Source organism: Geotrypetes seraphini, chromosome 12 (genome assembly GCF_902459505.1).
Source record: "Geotrypetes seraphini chromosome 12, aGeoSer1.1, whole genome shotgun sequence".
Taxonomy (NCBI): Eukaryota; Metazoa; Chordata; class Amphibia; order Gymnophiona; family Dermophiidae; genus Geotrypetes; species Geotrypetes seraphini.
The window spans coordinates 81,911,053-81,933,607 of record NC_047095.1 but is presented as its reverse complement, the minus strand read 5'-3'; the positions used below and the strand labels follow the sequence as shown (position 1 = coordinate 81,933,607).

At 43.9% G+C, this 22,555-nt stretch overlaps 1 protein-coding gene across 5 annotated transcripts in view; it reads right to left on the bottom strand.

Moving 5' to 3' along the window:
* NPL (N-acetylneuraminate pyruvate lyase) overlaps positions 1–22,555 on the bottom strand; it is a 90,639-nt gene that overhangs the window by 48,166 nt on the left and 19,918 nt on the right. For 3 of the 5 annotated variants that reach the window (XM_033916089.1, XM_033916085.1, XM_033916090.1), the window contains exons 2-6: positions 20,373–20,438; positions 17,931–18,004; positions 16,242–16,329; positions 10,495–10,552; positions 10,272–10,347 (exon numbers count right to left, since the gene is read on the bottom strand). In XM_033916089.1, coding sequence (XP_033771980.1) covers positions 10,272–10,347; positions 10,495–10,552; positions 16,242–16,329; positions 17,931–18,004; positions 20,373–20,434 — 358 coding nt within the window. In that variant the 5' untranslated portion in view covers positions 20,435–20,438. Of the gene's footprint in view, positions 1–10,271; positions 10,348–10,494; positions 10,553–16,241; positions 16,330–17,930; positions 18,005–20,372; positions 20,442–21,170; positions 21,395–22,555 lie in introns of all 5 variants that reach the window. The other 2 variants (XM_033916088.1, XM_033916087.1) reach the window with 2 other exon arrangements.

The window sequence follows — 22,555 nt, the reverse complement described above, 5'->3', positions numbered from 1 at the left end:
ATTTTGTTTTATTTCTTTTAGTTAAAAAAAAAATAAAAATTTTGTCTTCTTCCATCCATTCTCCGGGACGGAACGCTCGGCTGCAGCCCGCGAGTTTCGACTTTGCGGCGGCTATTTTTCGGCCTATGTCCCAGCCCACTACAGGCTTTAAGAAGTATAGCAAGTGTTGGTGCGCGATCTCCCTCACGGACCCTCACAGACGCTGCCTCAAGTACCTTGGGCCGAAACATCATCCAACGTCGTGCCTGCCTTGCCAAACACTTCAGCCTCGTGCTTTCAAGCGTCGTTGCATTTTGGTGGATAAGCTCTTTGACATTGAGTCTCCAACTGATCCCTCGACTTCGAAGGCATCTTCGACCTCGACTTCCATCGAGGCTCCTTCTGCACCTCCTGCTTCCACCTCGAGCCTCATCAAACCTTCATCGTTTACAGCGGCTCTTGCTTCGACGTCACCTGATGTATCTTCCCCTGTTTCCTCAGGTCAGATAGCTCAGCAGTCGGTTCCATCGGTGGTGATTAAAGTGTCTAAGACTACTAAGTCGAAGCACACTCACACTGCCTCGAAGGAACCTCCAGCCAAGGCAGGTGGACCAGTTTCAGACGCGGATCCGCCCTTGCCGGCTTCTTTCCAGACCATATTAGAGAAGCAGTTTCTTCAGTACCTTACTATTATGGGTCCTAAACTGCTTCCTATTATCCTGCCTGGGCATTCAGCAGACTCCCGCGAGGTCAAGCTGCTTCCTATGTCCCAGTCGGAGCTTTCACACTCTTTGCAGGGAGCAGAGTCTCTGCGAATGTCTGGTCTGCCATCCAAGCACGAAAAGCAAGAAGTAGATTCTTTGCGAGTGCATCGACGGGAATTCTCACACTCTCAGCAAGGAGCAGAGTCTTTGCGAGTGCATCGAGGTTCCTCCTCCAAGCCGCTAGAGCTTCGATCTACAGCCTCTAGCCCTATTCACACGTTGGCATCGGCTGCTTGTGTCTCCGAGGCGAAATCTCCTCGATCCTCAAGATCTGGTTCTAGACACAGCTCTCACCATTGTTCGAGGCCTTCATCGATGCATTCTTCCAGGCATCATTCTTCACAGGATATTCCCTCTTCCTCGAAGCTCATTCTACTCCAACCTCAACCAGACCACCGACTCCTCGTTCGAGGTCTCAGTTGCCTCGTCCAAGTCACCAGGTTCTTTCGATGCTTTTTTCCTTGCCAAAGCTTCTTCTTCAACACAAGCTGCCTCGACATCCTCGAGTCCTTCTCGAGACCAAGCCTTACCAGATCAGCTATCTTTTTCGTCTTTCCTGTGACAGATGGCTCTGGACTTGGATGTAAAATTGGATACTGGCTCCAAATATTCTAAGGAATTTCTAGAAGTCATGCGTCTCCCTCAGCCTCCGGCTGACAGTCTCAAGCTTCCACTTCATAAGCTTTTGAGTCAGACTTTTGCTCGGTGCATGGAGACTCCTTTTTCCATACCAGCAGTTCCAGGAAAATTGGACTCGAGGTATAAAACTATGCATCACAAGGGCTTTGACAACTCACAGCTTTCTCATCAATCCCTGCTTGTTGAATCCTCCTTGAAGAGATCCCATCCTTCCAAGGTCTATGCCACAGTTCCTACTGGGAGAGAGGGGAAAACTATGGACAAATTTGGACGTCGCATCTACCAGAATGCTATGATGTCCTTTAAAGTCCTTAACTATAATTTTTATTTCATTACTTATTTTGAATTTCTTCTTTCCCTTCTGCCAAAATTTTTGGCTTATATGGACAACCAAATGCATTTTGAGTTTCAAGAACTGATTGCTTCTTTCTCTCAATTACGTCTCTATCTCCTTCAATCATCTTATGATGCTTTTGAGTTATCTGCCAGAGCAGCTGCTTGCTCAGTGGCTCTTCGTCGTCTTGCCTGGCTTCGAACCATTGGCATGGACTTTAACCTTCAAGACCTCTTAGCTAATTTTCCTTGTCAAGGCAACGACCTCTTTGATGAATCCATCGAGGCAGCCACCAAGAAATTATCTGACCATGCGAAATCGTTTGCTTCCATCGTCAGACCCAAACCAAAGCCGGCTCCGACCAAGCCTACACACCCTGCTGTCATCTATCAAAGGCGTTTTCCTCCAAAGCCGGCTCCTTATACTTGCCCTCCTCTGAAAACGCAGCAACCTCAGAAGCAACAGAAACCCCAACCTTCTGCTGCACCTAAGGCTTCTCAGCTTTTTTGACTGTTTCCAACAGAGCATAACCTACATTGTTCTATCTCTGTCTCCATTTCCCCTTATAGGAGGTCGTCTCCATCATTTTTACAATCGATGGACACTAATTACATCTGACCTCTGGGTACTTACCATCGTCAGGGAAGGATACTCTCTCCATTTCAATCAGGTTCCACCAGAGCTTCCTCCAAGAGAGTATCCTTCCAATCCATCCCAGACCACCCTTCTTCTTCAGGAAGCTCAAGCACTGCTTCATTTCCATGCCATCGAACCAGCTCCCTTGGAACAGCAGAACAGGGGTTTTTACTCCCGTTACTTCCTTGTTCTGAAGAAGACGGGCGATCTGCGACCCATTCCGGATCTCAGGGCTCTCAATAAATTTTTAGTAAAAGAAAAATTTTGAATGTTGTCCCTGGCGTTCTTTTATCCCCTTCTCGAGCAGAATGACTGGTTATGCTCTCTGGATCTCAAGGAGGCCTATACTCATATTCCCATCCATCCGACCTCCTGTCAATACCTCAGATTTTGGGTGGGGAATCTGCATTACCAATACAGAGTTCTACCCTTCGGCCTGGCCTCGTCTCCCAGAGTGTTCACCAAGTGCCTGGTAGTGGTAGCAGCAGCTCTACGGAATCATGGTCTTCAGATAATTCCCTACCTAGACGACTGGCTCATCAAAGATTCCACATCTCAAGGGGTTATTCTAGCGACCCAACGGACTATCTGGTTCCTACAAAGTTTGGGATTCGAAATCAACTTTCCCAAATCTCAACTTCAACCCTCTCAGAATCTACAATTCATTGGAGTTGTTCTGGACACTGTCCAACTCAGAGCATTCCTTCCTCAACAACGTCTGGAAGCTCTTCTACAACTTTGTCACACAGTGTCTTCCCACTCTTCCATCTCAGCGAGACACATGATGGTACTTCTGGGTCACATGGCCTCCACAGTACATGTGACTCCTTTTGCCAGACTTCACCTCAGAATTCCTCAGTGGACCCTGGCATCTCAATGGACACAAGTTTGCAATCCTCCTTCCTGACACATTTCAGTCACTCCTTCTTTCAAGAAGGCTCTCCGTTGGTGGATGCTCTCTTTCAATCTTTCCAGAGGCTTGCTTTTTCAAACACCCATCAGAAGGTCCTCACGACAGACTCTTCGACCTACGCTTGGGGCGCTCATATCGATGGTCTCCGTACTCAAGGCCTCTGGACCAGTACGGATCGTCAGTGTCATATCAATCAGTTGGAACTCAGAGTGATCTTCAAAGCTCTCCATGCTTTTCAACATCTCCTTCACGACACAGTAGTCCTCATTCGCACGGACAACCAAGTTGCCATGTATTATGTCAACAAACAGGGAGGGACAGGGTCTGCCTCCCTTTGTCAAGAAGCTCTGGAAGTTTGGGACTGGGCAATCCGTCACAACACCTTCCTCAAGGCTGTCTACATTCAAGGGGCGAAGAATTGCTTGGCGGACAACTTGAGTCGTCTCCTGCAACCTCACGAATGGACACTCCATTCCTCGCCTCTTCATCACATTTTTTCACAGTGGGTTACGCCTCAGATAGACCTCTTTGCGGCTTCCCACAACTAAAACTGCCTCAGTTCTGCTCCAGGATATACTCTCCTCACTGCCTCGAGACAGATGCTTTTCTTCTGGAATGGACGAGTCTTTTCCTCTACGCATTCCCTCCTTTTCCTCTCATTCTCAAGACTCTGGTCAAGTTGAAGAACGATCATGCCACTATGATATCGCTCCTTGATGGCCGAGGCAACCCTGGTACTCCCTTCTACTTCAACTCAGCAGCAGGGAGCCTTACCTTCTACCAGTTTTTCTTTCTCTGCTTACACAGTCAAGGATCTTTGCTTCATCCCAACCTACAGTCTCTACACCTGACAGCTTGGTTCCTCTCAACATAACCCTCTTCAATTTTCTCAATCTGTAGAAGCTTCTAGAAAGCTTACCACTAGACAATGCTATCACCAAAAATGGACTAGATTTTCTACATGGTGTTTTTCTCATCATAAGGAGCCTCAGCATTCCCCCTTATCTTTTGTTTTGGACTATCTTCTGCACTTATCCAATTCTGGTCTCAAGTCATAGAAACATAGAAACATAGAAATAGACGGCAGATAAGGGCCACAGCCCATCTAGTCTGCCCACCCTAATGACCCTCCCCTACCTTTCTCTGTGAATAGATCCCACGTGTCTATCCCATTTGGCCTTAAAATCAGGCACGCTGCTGGCCTCAATCACCTGTAGTGGAAGACTGTTCCAGCGATCAACCACTCTTTCAGTGAAAAAGAATTTCCTGGTGTCACCTCGTAGTTTCCCGCCCCTGATTTTCCACGGATGCCCTCTTGTTGTCGTGGGACCCTTGAAAAAGAAGATATCTTCCTCCGCCTCGATGCGGCCCGTAAGATACTTGAACGTCTCGATCATGTCTCCCCTCTCTCTGCGCTCCTCGAGCGAGTATAGCTGTAATTTGTCAAGCCGTTCTTCATATGGAAGATCCTTGAGACCCGAGACCATCCGGGTGGCCATTCTCTGCACCGACTCCAGTCTCAGCACATCCTTGCGATAATGTGGCCTCCAAAATTGCACACAGTATTCCAGGTGGGGCCTCACCATGGATCTATACAATGGCATAATGACTTCCTCCTTACGGCTGACGAAACCCCTTCGTATGCAACCCATTATTTGTCTTGCCTTGGATGAAGCCTGCTCCACTTGATTGGCAGACTTCATGTCCTCACTGACGATCACCCCCAAGTCTCGTTCTACTACCGTTTTTGCTAGGATCTCGCCATTAAGGGTATAAGACTTGCATGGATTTTGGCTGCCCAGGTGCATAATTTTGCATTTTTTGGCATTGAAGTTGAGTTGCCATGTCCTAGACCAGCGCTCCAGCAGGAGTAGGTCGTGCATCATGTTGTCGGGTATTGAATCTTTGTCTGTTGTGCATTTGCCCACTACATTACTTAGTTTGGCGTCATCGGCGAATAATGTTATTTTACCTCGAAGCCCTTCTGCCAAGTCCCTTATAAAGATGTTGAATAGGATTGGGCCCAAGACTGAGCCCTGTGGCACTCCACTGATCACCTCCGTCATTTCGGAGGGGGTGCCATTCACCACCACCCTTTGAAGCCTACCTCCAAGCCAGTTCCCAACCCATTGCGTCAATGTGTCACCTAATCCTATAGAACTCATCTTGCCCAGCAACCTGCGGTGTGGTACGCTATCGAATGCTTTGCTAAAGTCCAGGTACACGATGTCCAGGGACTCCCCAATATCCAGCTTCTCTGTCACCCAATCAAAGAAGCTGATCAGGTTGGATTGGCATGATCTCCCCTTAGTAAATCCATGTTGTCGGGGATCCCGTAGATTCTTTTCATCCAGGATTTTATCCAATTGGTGTTTGATTAGAGTTTCCATTAGTTTGCTCACTATCGATGTTAGACTCACTGGTCTGTAGTTTTCTGTCTCCATCTTTGAGCCTTTCTTGTGGAGTGGAATGACGTTAGCCGTCCTCCAGTCCAACGGGACGCTGCCTGTACTAAGGGAGAGGTTGAAGAGCGTGGACAGTGGCTCCGCCAAGACATCACTCAGTTCCCTAAGCACCCTGGGGTGCAGGTTGTCCGGCCCCATTGCTTTGTTAACCTTGAGCTTTGACAGCTCACCGTAGACACTGCTGGGCGTAAACTCAAAGTTACTAAAAGGGTCCATCTTAGTGCAATTGCGGCTTTTCATCAGCCTATTGAAGGGAAACCCTTCTCTGCTCATCCAGTGGTTTCCAGATTCATGAAAGGACTTTTCAATGTCAAACCTCCTCTCAAACCGCCTCCTGTAGTTTGGGACCTCAATGTTGTCCTTTCTCAACTCATGAAGCCTCCATTTGAACCAACTGATAAGGCTCATCTGAAGTATCTCACTTGGAAAGTGGTGTTTCTCTTTACCCTCACTTCTGCTCGACGAGTCAGTGAGCTACAAGCTTTAGTTACTGACCCACCTTTCACTGTGTTCCATCATGATAAGGTGGTTCTTCGTACTCATCCAAAATTCCTACTTAAAGAGGTCTCAGAATTTCATCTCAACCAATCCATCGTATTTCCAGTGTTTTTTCCAAAGCCGCATTCTCATCCTGGAGAATCAGCTCTTCATACTCTGGACTGTAAACATGCTTTGGCCTTCTACTTGGAACGCACCAAACCACACAGAACTGCTCCTCAACTTTTTGTCTCCTTTGATCCAAATAAATTGGGACATCCTATTTCTAAGCGTACCATCTCCAACTGGATGGCGGCTTGTATCTCATTCTGCTATGCCCAGGCTGGTTTACCCCTTCACAGTAAAGTCACATAAAGTCAGGGCAATGGCAGCTTCTGTAGCTTTCCTCAGATCTACACCTATTGAGGAAATTTGCAAGGCTGCTACTTGGTCCTCGGTTTATACCTTCACTTCTCACTATTGTCTGGATACTTTCTCCAGACGAGATGGACAGTTTGGCCAAACAGTATTACAAAATTTATTTTCCTAAGTTGCCAACACTCCCACCATCCCATTCTGGTTAGCTTGGAGGTCACCCACATGTGAGAGAATAGGCTGCCTGCTTATCCTGGGATAAAGCATAGTTACTTACCGTAACAGGTGTTATCCAGGGACAGCAGGCAGCTATTCTCACAACCCACCCACCTCCCCTGCTAGCTATCTGAACTGAGGAGATGCGCCCTGTGCTGGGCGGGAAGGCACTCGCGCATGCAAGGTGCGGGCGACTCGAAACTTCTAGTTTCTTCAAGCAGGTCTGCTTGTGGGGCGTCCGCATCAGGGCTCCGTCGGATGACGTCACCCACCCACATGTGAGAATTGCTGCCTGCTGTCCCTGGATAACACCTGTTATGGTAAGTAACTGTGCTATCTTGGTGCTTGAGTTTATCAATGATTTCACAGTCAGCAGACCTCTGCCAGTCACTAGAGCAAAAGTGAATCTCTCATACAGCAGATTGTCTCTTGCTGACAAAGAGAAATATGAATGTCCAGAAGCATGAATTCATAAGTACAATGTCTCTCTTAGAAGTATAACTTTTTGGGGTCTCATGCAGTTCTTAGTCTGGATTCTCCCCCAGGTCTCGGGGGTCTCTTTGCTTACATTTTCTTGCAGGTCTTATCTGGATTCTCCTAAGAACTACAGCAAGCAACTGCCCTCTCATGGTAAGTCCTGAGTCCAAAAGCACACTGAGATACTTCACTTCACACATCACCAATACTCTCTCCCCCAACAAGTAATGCTTATGGTGAAGAATAACCCAAAATTACAGCCACATGACTCTAGGGTCTCTGTTAAGAGCCACCACTCAAGATAATACACAAAATTTTTTTGCTCAGTGTGTGGAATTGACTAATAAAACCAAACAGAATTTTAGGACTTGTTAGGTAAGAAAGAATAAAAACAAATGTGAATACCTATCACATAGTGCAACCGTACCCTGGATGCTGTGTGCAATTCTGGTTGCCACATCTCAAACAAAACAAAAAAAATTAGAAAAGATACGAAGGGTGATCAAAATGATTAAAGGAATGGAACAACTCTCATATGAGGAAAAGCTAAAAGGAGGTTAAGGCTCTTCAGGCTGGAGAAGAGACAACTGAGGATGGATATGAGCATGGTCTACAAAAAGGTGAATTGTTTACACTCTCAAAAAGAAAAAAAGCCTAAGAGACATGACATGAAGTTACATATTTAAGCTCTGGAACTTGCCAGGGCATGTGGTAAAAACAGCATAGCTGGGTTTAAAAAAGTATTTGGATAAATTCCTGGAGGTAGAGAGCCTAACCTGTTAAAGATAGATCCTGGGAAAGTCACTGCTGATCCCTAAGGGGTAGATAGCATGGAATCTTACTACTCTTTGAGACTCTTTCAGGTACTTGCGACTTGGATTGGCCAATATATGAAGCAAGACAATAGGCTAGATGGACCTTTGTTCAGACTCAATGTCAAGTTTCCTTATATCTTTTTAATCTTCATATTTCCTCTGTTATATCCATATACCTTATCTATGTGAGAAACATGGATTTCTACTTTGCATGATGCCCTGCTAGCTCCTCCTTCTGCCAAATACATATTATAGATATGAATTAACACAACACAAATGTGCAAAAAAGGAGTTAAAAGGAACCACTGGTGGGGTTTATAAGACCATCACTTGCTGAAGAAACGGAGAAGCTTAATGACTCAATTAACACTAGAATGCAGCGGTAGAAGCAGGAGTCAGAGAAGAGGCTGTGGCTTTTTTTTTTTTTAGCTCCAGTTAGAAATGTAGGTGGTAGGTAGCACAGGTGTTGGTGAATGAGAATTGGGTAGGGTGGGTGTAAAACCATTCAGCTGTGTGAAGAACAATGCTGATAATTTCTTGTATATCAAGCAGGTTTTCTTTTCTTTTTTTTTAGAAGACCATATCCTTTGCTTGTTTAACACACAGAAATGAATACAGCAGCATATCAAAACTGTGATGCACTGTGAAGGGGAAAGCCCGCCACTCTAAAGATGTAAACTTGCCAGCACAAAGAAGGAGTGAGCATCCCTCCTACTGATCTTCAATTTAGCAAGAGGGAATGGGCTTGACTTTTTTTTTTTTAATGGGGACAGATACTGTGCGAATTTGTAAAACATGCACATCTGTGTCCAGCAGCTTTTTTTTTTTTTTTTTAACACTATCAGCATCTCCAGACCTGTTGGAGATTTTGGAGCATTAAAAAAACAGTGCTTCATTTTGTGCATCATATGGGCATTGATCGGAGTGCTCATTGTAATCTTCTATTTACATATGATTATCGGAGGCTGCTATAAACCATGGAAAAGCCTATGATTAGCCATTTTGGACATCGATAGTTGAAATACTTCAACAGTGAACAGATTAAAACTGTTTAGCATCACTGTTAAAGGCATGGTGAGTTTTGAGCATATGGGTTTTAGGGCTAGATTCACGAAGCGTACCGACCGTGTACCGATCAGTTTGTGACCCCTTTGCAACCCCGACATGATTCACTAACCTCGTGGCCGATCTGATTCCGATCCATGCATGCAATGAGGGGAAATGGCATGCAAAGTAAGGAGGACGCGATTCACTAAACTTTTTCTGAACACTGACTGGGTTGGCCGATTAAAAAAGAAGTGACTGGTAGGGACTAGTCGCTCACGACCTTTCCTGCTCTCTGCTGACTTCTCTTGCCTTGCCGCCCTACTCTTTGCCCCGACTCACCGCTCTGCTCTCTGCCCCAAATCTTGTCTTGCCGCCCCGACTCTCTTGTCCTTCAAGCCCGTGGTTTTAACCCGTAGGTTTAAAGCGGATTAAAACCACAGGCTCGCGAAGTATAAAAAAAGGTTGTTTTTTTTTCAAAAAAAAAAGCAAGCAGCTCGCAGCTCTGTAAGAATGCGCAGACCATCTACAGACAAAGAAGATGGTCTGCGCATGCTTCAGGATCGCTCACTAGCGAACCGTGTGGTCAGTAGGGGGCATTCCTCCGATCACCCCCATTTGCATGCTGACCCTTTGTAAATTTGTCAGCCTGCTGTAGATTGGTTAGGGATCAGGCAGGTTAGTGAATCTAACCCTTAGTATCTGAACATCTCAGGCTCATGCCTAAAAGAGGCGTTAATCAAGCATCTGATTACTGGTAATCCATTCCCCTGTGCACCCTAACATTCTTCTAGTTGTGGTCACTGCTTTGGCCTTAATCTTCTGAACAGAGACCTATAATAAAAGGTAAGTTAGGAATCAAGAATTGGCAAAAGGAAATAAGTTAAGACTTCTGGCCAGAAGTCCTAACTCTGATCACCTATTTCTAGAAAAGGGTTCCTAAATTGAGGCACTCAGGGTTTGTTTGTTGGGTTGTTGTTTCTTTGTTGTGTTGTTTTTTTTGGGGGGGGGGTTATAAATTGGCCTCAAAAACTCTACTTAAGTGTACTTATTAACTTTATAAATATCAGTGCAATATCTGCACAGGGGTTCTGACATGTGGTCACTAATATTCAAATGTTTAATTTAGAAGCATACCTTTGTTGGGCGGTTTCAGAAATGAAGGAGCCACAACAGATATGGCACCCGCTTTAATTTCAGCAGCATGTGCAGCCTGAAAAGCAAGTAAGAAGCACACTAAGCGTCATAGCCCTCTTGTGTATAGAATAGCCAGTATAAATTAATTCACAACTCAAAGAGCTGGAGGAATTGAGAAACAAGAATGGAAAAATACAAGCAAAACAAACAAAAAACCACGCACCAGTTCCTGAGCCTCTTTCAGACATAACGAGCCCACATGAACGATGACCTGATCCAACCTGCACAGCATAAAGAAGACAGCACATTTCATCTGTATTTCTGTGTCAATGATTTCAAGAATAGAAAAAAAGACCAAAAAAACGACAAGAGAAAAAAAAATAGTTAAGCGGAGAACAATGTAAAGTAGGCAGCTAAGTATAAAGAATGTAACATACAGTATAGACAGTGCACGGAGCATTAATATGGTGGACTCAGCATAAGAAGCATAAGCTGTGCAATTGAGACAAATAGCAAAGTTACTTACCTGAACCAGGTGTTGTCCGAGGACAGCAGGTATATATTCTCACATGTGGCTGACGTCATCCACAGAACCCAGTATGGACACTTCCAAGTACACTATCACTTAAAAGTTTTTAGGCACTTCCCAAACTGCACATACTGGTGCCTTCCTGCCTGACATCAGCTCGTAGAACCATCAGTTCAGTGAAAAAAAAAAAAAAGTAAAAAGCCAATTAGGGAGGTGGATGGGTTGTGAGAATGTATACCTGTTGTCCTCAGAGAACACCTGATACAGGTAAGTAACTTTGTTTTGTCCAAAGACAAACAGTTATGATATTCTTACATGTCGGACTCCCAAGTTGCCAGGATCACGAGTCTGGAGAAGAAGATTTATACATATATCAAGAGCCTAGCGAAGGAGTTGGCATCAAGAAGTAAATGGATTTTGCAGAACTGCTTGCTCAAACCGACTGTCTCTTTTGGAGTTTTGATCTAAACCAGGATGTCAAAAAATTTTTAAGCTGCTGGGGTTAATCTCAGGGTTGCTGATAGAGGGCACCCAGAAATACGCAGATATCCTCCAGCCATGGCCTCAGCCTCCTAATACCACTAAGGAGGGGGGGGCTGCAGAAGGAGAGGTGAGAAGGAGCAGAGGCATCGGCGAGAGGCACGTCCTGTACGCAGTCAGCTGGCGCCGACGCCTCTCCTCCTCACCGGCATCTCGGGGCACACAGTTTGTGATACACTGATCTAAACAGTAGTGAGAGGTGAACGAGGACCAAGTGGCTGCTTCACAGATGTCTTCAATAACTGAATCGTACTCAGTCCACTATTTGGCTAAACTTCATCTGGGACTACTCAAATATTCATAGATCACCAAATCTTCCCAGCATATCAAGACATAAATGTTCATAATACTATGTTGTAGAAAACTGAATATTTTTCTAAAGTGTGTAGAATCCTTAGAGGGCTCACTTTCCTCTATTTAAAGTTCATAGAAGGATAATATGAGCCAATATCTTCAATGGATCCTTTTTTTTGTAAATTTTTAAACTTTTTCTTCTTATATATAAAGTGCAAATACAGCAGTTTTTTGTGCAAACTTAGCAGTAATAAATAGAAGATGCATAAGAACTTATCTTATTCTTAAAGTGCATTGCGAGAGCGCCTCCACCAACATGACATGTTTCAAAATTTTCTTCACGGTCGAGGCCAACATTAGCAGGCAGGTCTCATGTCACGCTCCAGTGAATTTCATTCAGAGTATCCTCACTGGAGCGCGACATGAGAACTGCCTGCTAATACAATTGTCTACAACATAGTATTATGAACGTTTATGTCTTGATATGCTGGGAAGATTTGATGATCTATGAATCTTCAATAACTGAATAGCAGAAATGAACTACTGAGGCAGCCATAGCTTGGACATTGTGGGCTGTTACACAGCCATGCAGCATCAGCCCAGCCTGAGTATATTTGAAGGAAATACAATCCAGACAGGAGGAATCCCTTCTGCCTCCTGTGCTTGCCGAAACCGACAACCACACCTCCTTCCACCTCCTCCATGGGTCCCTGGCATCTTTTGGGTCCCTGGTAGCCAGCCAGTGCTTGGAGCAGGAGTGATCTTCCTGCCCTCTTGCTCGTTCAAGGCTGGCAATCAGCAGCCTCGAGGCCAGTACGTTATTCTGAGGTGCAAACAGAGTGTACTGTGGAGGCTATGTGGCCTAGAAGATGTAGTATTTGTTGTGCCATTATGTGTGCCAGGGTAGAGGCATGCTGGCACAAGTGAATGAGATGTCAACTCTGCTGTGGTAGAAAAGCTCAATCTCGGAGTTTTAACCAAGAGAACTCCAGCATCTGAGACAGATGCAGATGGGATTTTTGGTAGTTTATGGCAAATCCCAATAGCTCTAGACAACGAACTGTGAAGCTGATGACATTCTGAGCGAGAAGCGATGAAGCCTTGATCAACTCTTGGCCACTGCCTCTAGCAATCCAAATGGTGGTACGCCTAGTGGTAGTTTCATGGTACTGAAATTACTACTAGGGGCATTACTATTTTGATTGCTGGAGCTGATGGGACATGAGTTGAAAAGGGACTGTTCCAGATCCATTTCTTCAAGGTAAGTTCTCATGATGGGGGAGGTTGTGGTGAATTTTGGGTTGTGTGCAGGTCTTAAAATTTGATAAAAGGATGACAAGTTCAAATCCATGGGTGTTTCCAGGATCAGGGGAGTGGCTGAGATAAGGGTTGGGAAGACTGAAACCTGAATGGAAGGACAATCCATTGCAGGGATAGGGATGATGACGATGATATCATCATCATCAGGAAATGCAGTTTGGCAGTTGTAGAACAATAGGGGGATTGGGATTTGATATACTGCTTGGACAAGGTGTATTAAGTGGTTTACAATCAGGTACTCAAGCATTTTCTCTATCTGTTCCAGAAGGCTCACAATCTATCTAATGTACCTGGGACAGTAGAGTATTAAGTGACATGCCCAAGGTTGAAGCCCATAACCTCAGGGTGATGAGGCTGTAGCTCTAATCACTACATCACACTCTCCTGTGAACTTGTGACATAGGGAGTTTTAAAAAAATGCTCATTCACCTCCATGAGAACTACAAACTACATGAGACATGCAGGCACCTCTGGAAATGGCCAGGGACTTAGGAAATGGATTTCAGCAGTTTCCAGAAGCCTAAGAAAACCTATAGAGAAGCCAAGCCAGTTCTTGGTCTTCCTGGAAGGTGGTTTCAAGTGGTGTGACTTCACTCCAGAACAGATTTAAGATCTGAATCTGGGAAAGAAATTTGTCTTTTGGTCCAACCCTACCAATCTGACCAGTGTGAAATCTGATTAAGAGGTTTGGCTTCTCTTAGCCAGAGCCCACCATCTGGTCATTGTAACTGGAGTTTGGAAATTAAAACTAACATCTTGGAGTGAATTCTGGTATTGTAGGCCGCTTAAATATAACTTGATTAGTGGGATATCAAATAATAAACAAACAATCTTGAAATTTGAACTGAGCCTTAGAGCTGCTCATAACTGAACACTGAACCTCAAGAGGTCTGCGGGGCTAAAGCTTTAATTCCCACAAGGATTCTGCATTTACCTCTAGCAATGCTGCCAGCTTATAAAAATGGCACACCATCGGATCTTCTCCTTGATCCAGGGCTGCCACAGACTCCTGGCTGGTGGCTCCTGTCTGAGCCCCTGCATCCTCCAAAACTGAAGATTCAGTCTGGGGAATTAAGGTCATTGACTCTGCTCTCCATTCACAGTTCTTCACTAACTGGGCCTCTGGGTCCTGTGAATGACACTTAGGCAGGGAAACCACACTTTGAGAAGGGCGAACTCCCATATGCAGTCACAGGTGTGACCCCAAATGATGCCTGCAGCACCCAATTATTCAAATAGGCTTTGAACAGAACATTAAACTCACAAAATCTGGAGTAAACCCCTGAACAGGAAGCCCAGAAGACTCCTGCAGAAACTCACTTTGTCTCCTCATAGTCTCAGAATCCTCATAGTCGCCAAATCCACTGAGTCGCTGAGGGCTGTGGGGGGGGGGGGGGAAGAATTTATGACCCCCAAACTGAGTCATTTGAGACAGGGAAACCCTAGAGAAGTGGTCTCAAACTCAAACCCTTTGCTGGGTCACATTTTGGATTTGTAGGTACTTGGAGGTCCTCAGAAAAAATAGTTAATGTCTTATTAAAGAAATGACAATTTTGCATGAAGTAAAGCGCTTTATAATTTATAAATCTTTTCTTTTGGCTAAGTCTTAATAATAATATTGTAATTTATAGCTAAAGAGACATATGATCAAGAAACTGTTTTATTTTACTTTTATGATTATGATAAACATGCCGAGGGCCTCAAAATTGTACCTGGCGGGCCGCATGTGGTCGCCAGGCCGCGAGTTTGAGACCACTGCCCTAGAGGGACAAGAGGGGATTAAGTCCAGTGCTCCAACCCACCCTTACATTCTCCGTGACTCGTGGAACATGGATGCTCCTTAGCTGGCCATCCAGTACAAATATGGCTTGAATCCACATGAAAATAGCCTGAGGAGTCCATCTAGAAAGATTTTAAGCAAACTAGAGGTGTTTTGAGACAGATAGAGGTTTTTAAAGTAAAGTTGGAAAATCAAAGATGGCTACCGCAGCAGTGTTTAGTGCCAAATAACGGCCCACGAACTAAATAAAAAAACATAGAAAATTCAAAGGGGTTTTTGAAGGGGGGGGACCCTAATACCAGCCCCAGAAACCTCTTAAATTCCAATTTGCGAACCACCCTGATAAACTACAATAGAATGTACTCATATTTATTAATAATAATAACTTTATTTTTCAATACCGCTTTAATAATATGGACCTTTCATTTACTTGCAACGTTTCTTCCAAAGTTTTCTGTATCCAAATACCTAAATATTTTATACCTCCTTCTTTCCAAAGGAAAGGGAATGTGTAAAATAAACCCTTGGAACAATTAACATTTAAAGGAAGAACCTCTGATTTACTCCAATTTATCTTATAACCTGAATTAAAAAAATATTCTTCTATACCACCATAGTCAGATGATTTCTAGGCAGTTCACATCGAAAAGGGCTGGACAATCAGCAAATTACAGAAAGTAAATGGTAAAGGAACAACATATTACACAAGGAATAGACAGAAGAAAAATATAAATTTGTACTGGTGCTGTGCCCTCTTCAGCTGAAATTGCAGCTGGACAATGGAGAAGACTGCTGCCTCAGACAAGCATGAAATTTCACTCCAAATGCATGTTTCTTCGGGCAGCCAGTCAGACTCTGAATGAGACTAATACTCCTACAACTCCTCAAACATCTTTGGGGGTGTAGGAGGTGCAGGTGGCACTAGCTAAAACCTTCAGGACTGGCACGGGGCCACACAGCCTATGCTCAAGCTCTGGTAAAAACCAGGAGTGAGCCTTGCTCCCAGGGGAACAGTTCTCAAGCCATCAAAGATTTTTGGGCAGGCTGGCCAAGCAGGTTCCCTATAAAAAGGTTGCCCTCCTGGCTAGAGACTTCTGACTAGAGAATCTGTGTTTTCTCTCAAGCAGAGCTGCCTCATTCGCACTGGGGAACTCTGGAACGCTTGCAAGACTCATAGTTCCAATAAAACTCCAAAAATAAAAAATTCAAAATTGGAGTAGAACAGAAAAACTGAGGAACTGGGGCACAGCCCAAAGATGCAGGAGGCTGAGCTGAGAGAAAAAGGTAGATGGCCTTCTACAGACTTGCGAGTAGAGGCAATTAACCCACTGGTTCAAGACTCATATGCCTCTTGCACTAGAAACTCTTCTGTTTGATTCTCTCATCTGAATGTATTTAATCTTGTCCCTGAAGATAAAAATAAACTCTGACAACATAATACAAGAGCAACTAATAAAGTCTGCAAGTTCAGCCATTCATGTTCCTTCATCCCTCAAGTGCCACTTACTTGCCTACTGCTTGCTTTACCCATTCTTCTGCCAGCTGCTTCCTCTCCTCTGTGGTCAGGGATAAGCCCTCTGCTGTTGTGCCATTCACTATTTCAGAGGAAAAAAAATAAAAGACATTCAACTCACTACACTAAGAAAACCAAAGTATGCAAAAGGTGCACAGTGCTGGAGCATCACGAGAACATAAGATTTAAGCTGACAACAGGGCAAAAGGCCAATTCAGGACATGTCCCCTAGCTCAAGCTCTGTACATTCAGATCCTTTTTAAAAATTTTTGTAAACTGCTTTGATGTTGTTATAGCAAAGAGCGATCTATAAATACCAATAAACATAAACGTTAGGTTTAAACACATATCAGAGAGAAGGGAGGGAAAAAAAAAAAGATGTTTGCTCTTTCTGTCCATCAAATGGCAGCAAAAGAATTGGTTTTAGATTTCTCCAAATTACTTATTTTGTTTGTTCAGCTTTTGTACATAAAGTGAGGACAAATCAATTAACAGGGATTTCTAAACCCTTACTGGAGATTCCCACAGCCAATGGAGTTTAATATTTCTATACTGTATATCACTAACTGATTGTAAACCACTAGAGCAGAGGTGTCCAAATGGTCAATCGCGATCGACCAGTAGATCGCAAAGGCAACGCGAGTCGATCGCGTTGCCTTTGCGATCTTTTTCTCCCTGCTGCTTCCCCAAGCCAGGCCTGGCGCGTGCAAGCGCCGGACTTACAAAACTTCACCTCCCCGACTTTAGAATTGACGTCGGAAGTGAAGTCTTGTGGGCCCAGCACTTGTACATGCCAGGCCTGGTTCGGGGAAGCAGCAGGGAGAAATCGCTTTGGTGGCTTGGGGGTGGGGGTAGGGAAAGAATCGGGGAAGTGGAGAAATCGGCACAATGGCTTGGGGGGGGCAGGGGGGAGAGAGAAAGAAAGATAGAAAGAAAGAAATATTGGCTTTACAGAAGAAGGAAGTGCAACCAGAGACTCATGAAATCACCAGACAAAAAGGTAGGAAAAATGATTTTTTCAATTTAGTGATCAAAATGTGTCCGTTTTGAGAATTTATATCTGCTGTCTATAGTTTGCACTATGGCCCTCTTTTACTAAACTGCAATAGCGGTTTTTAGTGCAGGGAGCTTATGAGCCTATGAGCACAGGGCATTCAGCGCAACTTCCTGCGCTAAAAAACGCTATTGCGGTTTAGTAAAAGGGGATGGGGTATATTTGTCTTTTTTTGTATAGTTCTTACTGAGGCAACACTGCATATTTTAAAGTCATCTGCCTTGACCTCAGATAAAACCCCCGAATACAAATGATAATTAACATTTGCTCTGCGTTCAGTGTGCTTTGTGTTTTAAAAATTTTATTGTTGGTAGATCATTTTGACTTGGTCATTTTAAAAGTAGCTCGCAAGCCAAAAAAGTGTGGGCACCCCTGCACTAGAGTATATCAGTAAAGCTGAAACTTGAAACTAAATGATAAACACAGAGGTACTGGAGGCTTAGTATAAGCAAACTGGTCACTTGCATTTTCATTGTAGCTAACTTGAAAACCCAGAGGTCACTAGGATAGGTTTGGGAAGCCCTGGTCTCTCTCTCCTCTCAAAAATGTGAAAACAAGCCAATCAGAACCTTTACGTGCAAGGTATACATAAAAGTCACATTAAAAAGTTAAGACAGATTATGACTCACCAAAAACAATCCGAACACCCTGGACGTTCAATAGGTAATCCACATATTTGCCTATGACAGAAAGATTAATTTCCCTGGAACAAAAACAAGGTAAAATGTTGCTGGACTGATTAATCAAAAGATTGCTGCACTTCCAATCAACACACCAAACTTCATAAAAAGATGTAGAATTCCTAGAAGCCCGGACACACACCCAAGGCTCAAGATCCCCCCCACCAAAAAAAAAAAAAAGTGAGTGTGTGGGCACCTACTTTCTGCTAAATAGCCCTATTAATAGAATAGTGCAAAAAACAATCAAGTAACAATCAGCTGGCAGACACGAGATGCTTTGATAGATATGCAGCACCTCAACCCTGATGGAAATAGGTGAAAAGTGATTTTACATTAGGAGAGGTGTTGCTGCAGATAAAGATTGTTATAATACACAAAGAAGAGAGTATGTAAATAATGTTTTGAATGCAAGAGGAAGAAAAACTATTAAAAATACCAGGATCAATGACAATTGCAGCTGTGTTGAGTTATTGACCCACACAGCTTTCTGAAGATCCTGACAAACAATTATACACAGTGGCGTACCATGGGGGGGAGCAGGGGGGGGGGGGGAGTCCACCCCGGGTGTACGCTCCAAGGGGTGGACAGCTGGCCGGGTCTGAAGCTCCCACGCTGCTGAAAATGGCACCTCAGCGCGGCTGCTGTGTTTATTCCAGAGCAGAGTCGGCAGCTGCGCTGAAGTGCACGAAGGTCTCGCGATGACTACTTCTGCTGCCGCTGCTTCAGAAAAGGTAACTGACATCGGAGGGGGGTGGACTGGCAGCCGCAGTCATCGCGGGACCTTGCCGCAACTCCCTGCATCTGTCGGCCCAGCCCCCCTCCGACGTCACTTACCTCTTCCAAAGCAGTGGCAGCAGAAATAGTCATTGCGGGACCTTGCTGATTTCGATGGCGAGAGAAAGAAGCATAGCAGGGTGGTGGAAGGAGAAAAAGGGAGTCAGGGTAGTATGGAAAGCGTGGTGAAGGGTGAGAAAGGGGGGTCAGGGTAGTATAGAAGCATGGTGAAGGGTGAGAAAGGGGGTCAGGATGGTATGGAAGCGTGGTGAAGGGTGAGAAAGGGGGTCAGGGTGGTATGGAAGCATGGTGAAGAGTGAGAAAGGGGGTCAGGGTGGTATGGAAGCATGGTGAAAGGTGAGAAAGGGGGTCAGGGTAGTATGGAAGCATGGTGAAGGGTGAGAAAGGGGGTCAGGGTGGTATGGAAGCATGGTGAAGGGTGAGAAAGGGGGTCAGGGTGGTATGGAAGCATGGTGAAGAGTGAGAAAGGGGGTCAGGGTAGTATGGAAGCATGGTGAAGGGTGAGAAATGGGGGTCAGGGAGGTATGGAAGCATGGTGAAGAGAAAGGGGGTCAGGGTAGTATGGAAGCATGGTGAAGAATGAGAAAGGGGGTCAGGGTAGTATGGAAGCATGGTGAAGAATGAGAAAGGGAGTCAGGGTAGTATGGAAGCATGGTGAAGGGTGAGAAAGGGGGAAGATGCTGATGTAAGTGGGGGGGGGAAGGGAGAGGAGAGAGTGAAATGCCAGACCATGGGGGTGTGGGAGAGATGGAAGAGGGAGGCATAAAGTTTCTGGAAAGTGAATAGAAGAGAAGATGCCATATAGAAGGGGAAGAGAGAGGGTAGACAGTGGATGAAAGGAAGAGAGTGACAAGAAGATAAGGAAAGCAGAAACCAGAGAAGACAAGGTAGGAAAAAATTCTAATTTTTTTTTTTTTTTGCTTTAGGGGAGATGCATTGCTGTTTCTGTGGTATTGCATTGTATACAGAGTCCAGCTTCTTGGTGCTTCAGTTTAATCTTTGTCTACGTATTTTTATTCTATCTCCCCATTTACAAAACTGTAGTGCGTTTTTTAGCGTTGGCATCTGAGCTGTTACAATCCCTCTACTATAATTGGTTTCCCACGACGCAATCACTGGTCGCGTCGTGGGAAACCAATTCTATTAGAGGGATTGTAGCCCTGATGAAACCCTTCCAGGGTGAAACATGTCGGTGACAGATCCCTTTGAATGGACCACTTTAGCTAAGTATTAGCTTTATATTTATAAAATTTGAAAGTTTGATACATTCACAATATCTTAAATTTTAGTTCAAGTGACTCGGTGAGGAATTAGTGTATAAATCCAACCACTATGAAATTTATTTGAGTGGCTGGTGGCATTTCTGAGGGTCTGAAAAAAGCAACAAAATTGGAGTGGATAATTACGAGGGGGCCCTTAATAGGCCAACCTTTTGAGATTTGGTTTGACATCTATCCTCCCATTTAATAGACATTTTGAAACAACAATTACTAACTGATTATACAAGAACATATATAGGTTTTCATGGGCTTCACTAATCAAGAGGAGTTTTGATATGTGATTATTTGATTTGCCTTAATATCTACAGGGGATTACCCATTCTCCTTCATTGGAGTGACTGTTGCTGCCACAAGACCTCTGATCTTTGAAGATTCCATTGAACTGCTGGGGGAAATACAACAGATTTACTTCAGTTCTCAATGCAAAGGGTTTGATTTAAAAAAAAAAACAACAAACAAAAAACAAGCAACTGTACAACAGATATAGAATGGAACAGCAAACATACACCCCACTACACATTATGCAAAACAAATGATCACAAATACAAAAAAAAACCAAAAAAAAAAAGAAAATACAAGACTGAGAAATACAAAGCCTGCAAAAAAGACAGAATTTAGTTAACATAACTGAAAAATAAGAGTCATTCTATTTCCTTCAAGCAGCTAAACAGAAAGATTAAAGATAAACTTCTTAGAGAAGTTATACAAGAGCTGCATCCCCTGCCCAACCACTCCAGAAACCATTCTCTAAATCCATCTAAAGTAAAGACAGTTTCTCTAGTAATACTCATCCTACTTCAGGATACAAAAATTTAGATAATGAGGTACTGTGCAAATATATATATATATATAAAAAAAAAAGATCTGAATTTGAAATTTGATCCTAATGAATGTTCCCCCAATACACTAAAGGAGCAACCAGGGTTTCTGATATCTATCTGTAATGTTAGATGGAATATGTGCATCCTCCAATTATGATCTAATAAAATGAGGAAGTTGCATCCAATTTTTGAAAGTACTTAGGAGAGGGAGGCATACAGCTTTTAATTCATGAAGTGTCCGATGGTCATAACACATTATGGGGTTAATTCATAATGGAAGATTAGGTTCTTACCTCGGTAATCTTTTCTGTTAGAAAACATAGGATTCTGTACTGAAGCTGTTATCTTCCTATAGTTGCAAACTTTGCAGAAGGATGTCACTCAAATCTCTCAATGCCTCCCCTTCACCAGTGGAGAATAGCTTCCTCGTCAGTTAGTACCAAAGGAATCGAACTTCACTAAAAACAGAAGGAGGGGAACAGGGAACTTCCGAGACAACATACATTTCTGTTCTCATCTGTAAAACATGACAAAAAAAACAAATATTAACAATAATTAATAGTTAACTTGAACGTAAGCCAGGAACCAATATGCTATGTGCAACAAGAACTACTATCCTTTAAGACCCTGAAGGACAAAAAAAAAATTTTTTTACACTCATCCAATTGAGAGGAAAAGAAAACCTGTGACAGATACCAGCAATGTTCAAGGCAGTAGCAGGCAAATCAGAAGAATGCACAGAGAGGGCCATACAGAATTCTATAGTTTCTAACAGAAAGAAGATTACCAAGGTAAGAAATTAATCTTCCATTCTGTTGCTCTTACTGGCCGGCCACTGCCGCTTCTGCTTTAGAGGGCAAAGGGGGAGGGTTAGTCAGGAAGTGCTGGTGTCTGACTTCCCCCCTGGCCTTCCGGTGGTGTCCGGCTTCCCCCCTGGCCTCCCGCTGGTGTCCAGCTTCGCCCTGGTCTTCAACGCATCCATTTACTTAATTTCACCAGCCTGTAGAGAGGATTGCCAGTGCTAGCGATCTTTGCAAGCTGACATAGGTCTTTGGAGCCGACTTCACTCTGCCGCGGTCCCGCCCCCTCCTCTGACATCAGGTCATCCAAGTACCGATTTAGGTGGGTTTTTAGATGTATTTCCGTTTTGATTATGAACCCCTGAGCCTTTAACAAAACTTTAAATTTAGGGAAAGCCAATTCAGAATGAAAGTATGGCAGGAGATTATGCCAAAGGGAAGGGGACATGAAAAAATAGGTCGCAGAACAGGTAGATTCATAACGAGCCATGTAGAGAGCCTATCACTGAGCTGCTGGGTGGCCCGATTTAACAAGTCATTTAATAATAGAACATTTGTTCGATGTTGTAAGTTGTTGTTTTTTTAAAATGGCTCTTTTATCCCTATTTTTATAAAGGCAACATAAGAGTCCAAAACCAGATCCAACTCCCATGATGTACAATTTACACCTGCTTCAAAAATAGTAGAAATATGTGCATAAACTCCATGTGTTCACCTATGTATTTTATAAAATAAATGTATACAGTATATTAAACTCTACCTTCATTACACCCCCAGAACACCTACACATAATTCACATGATCTATCATGATAGGAATACATACAGCAATGGAAGAGCCGGCTGATTCAGCCTCCACTGACAGACCACTTGATTCTCT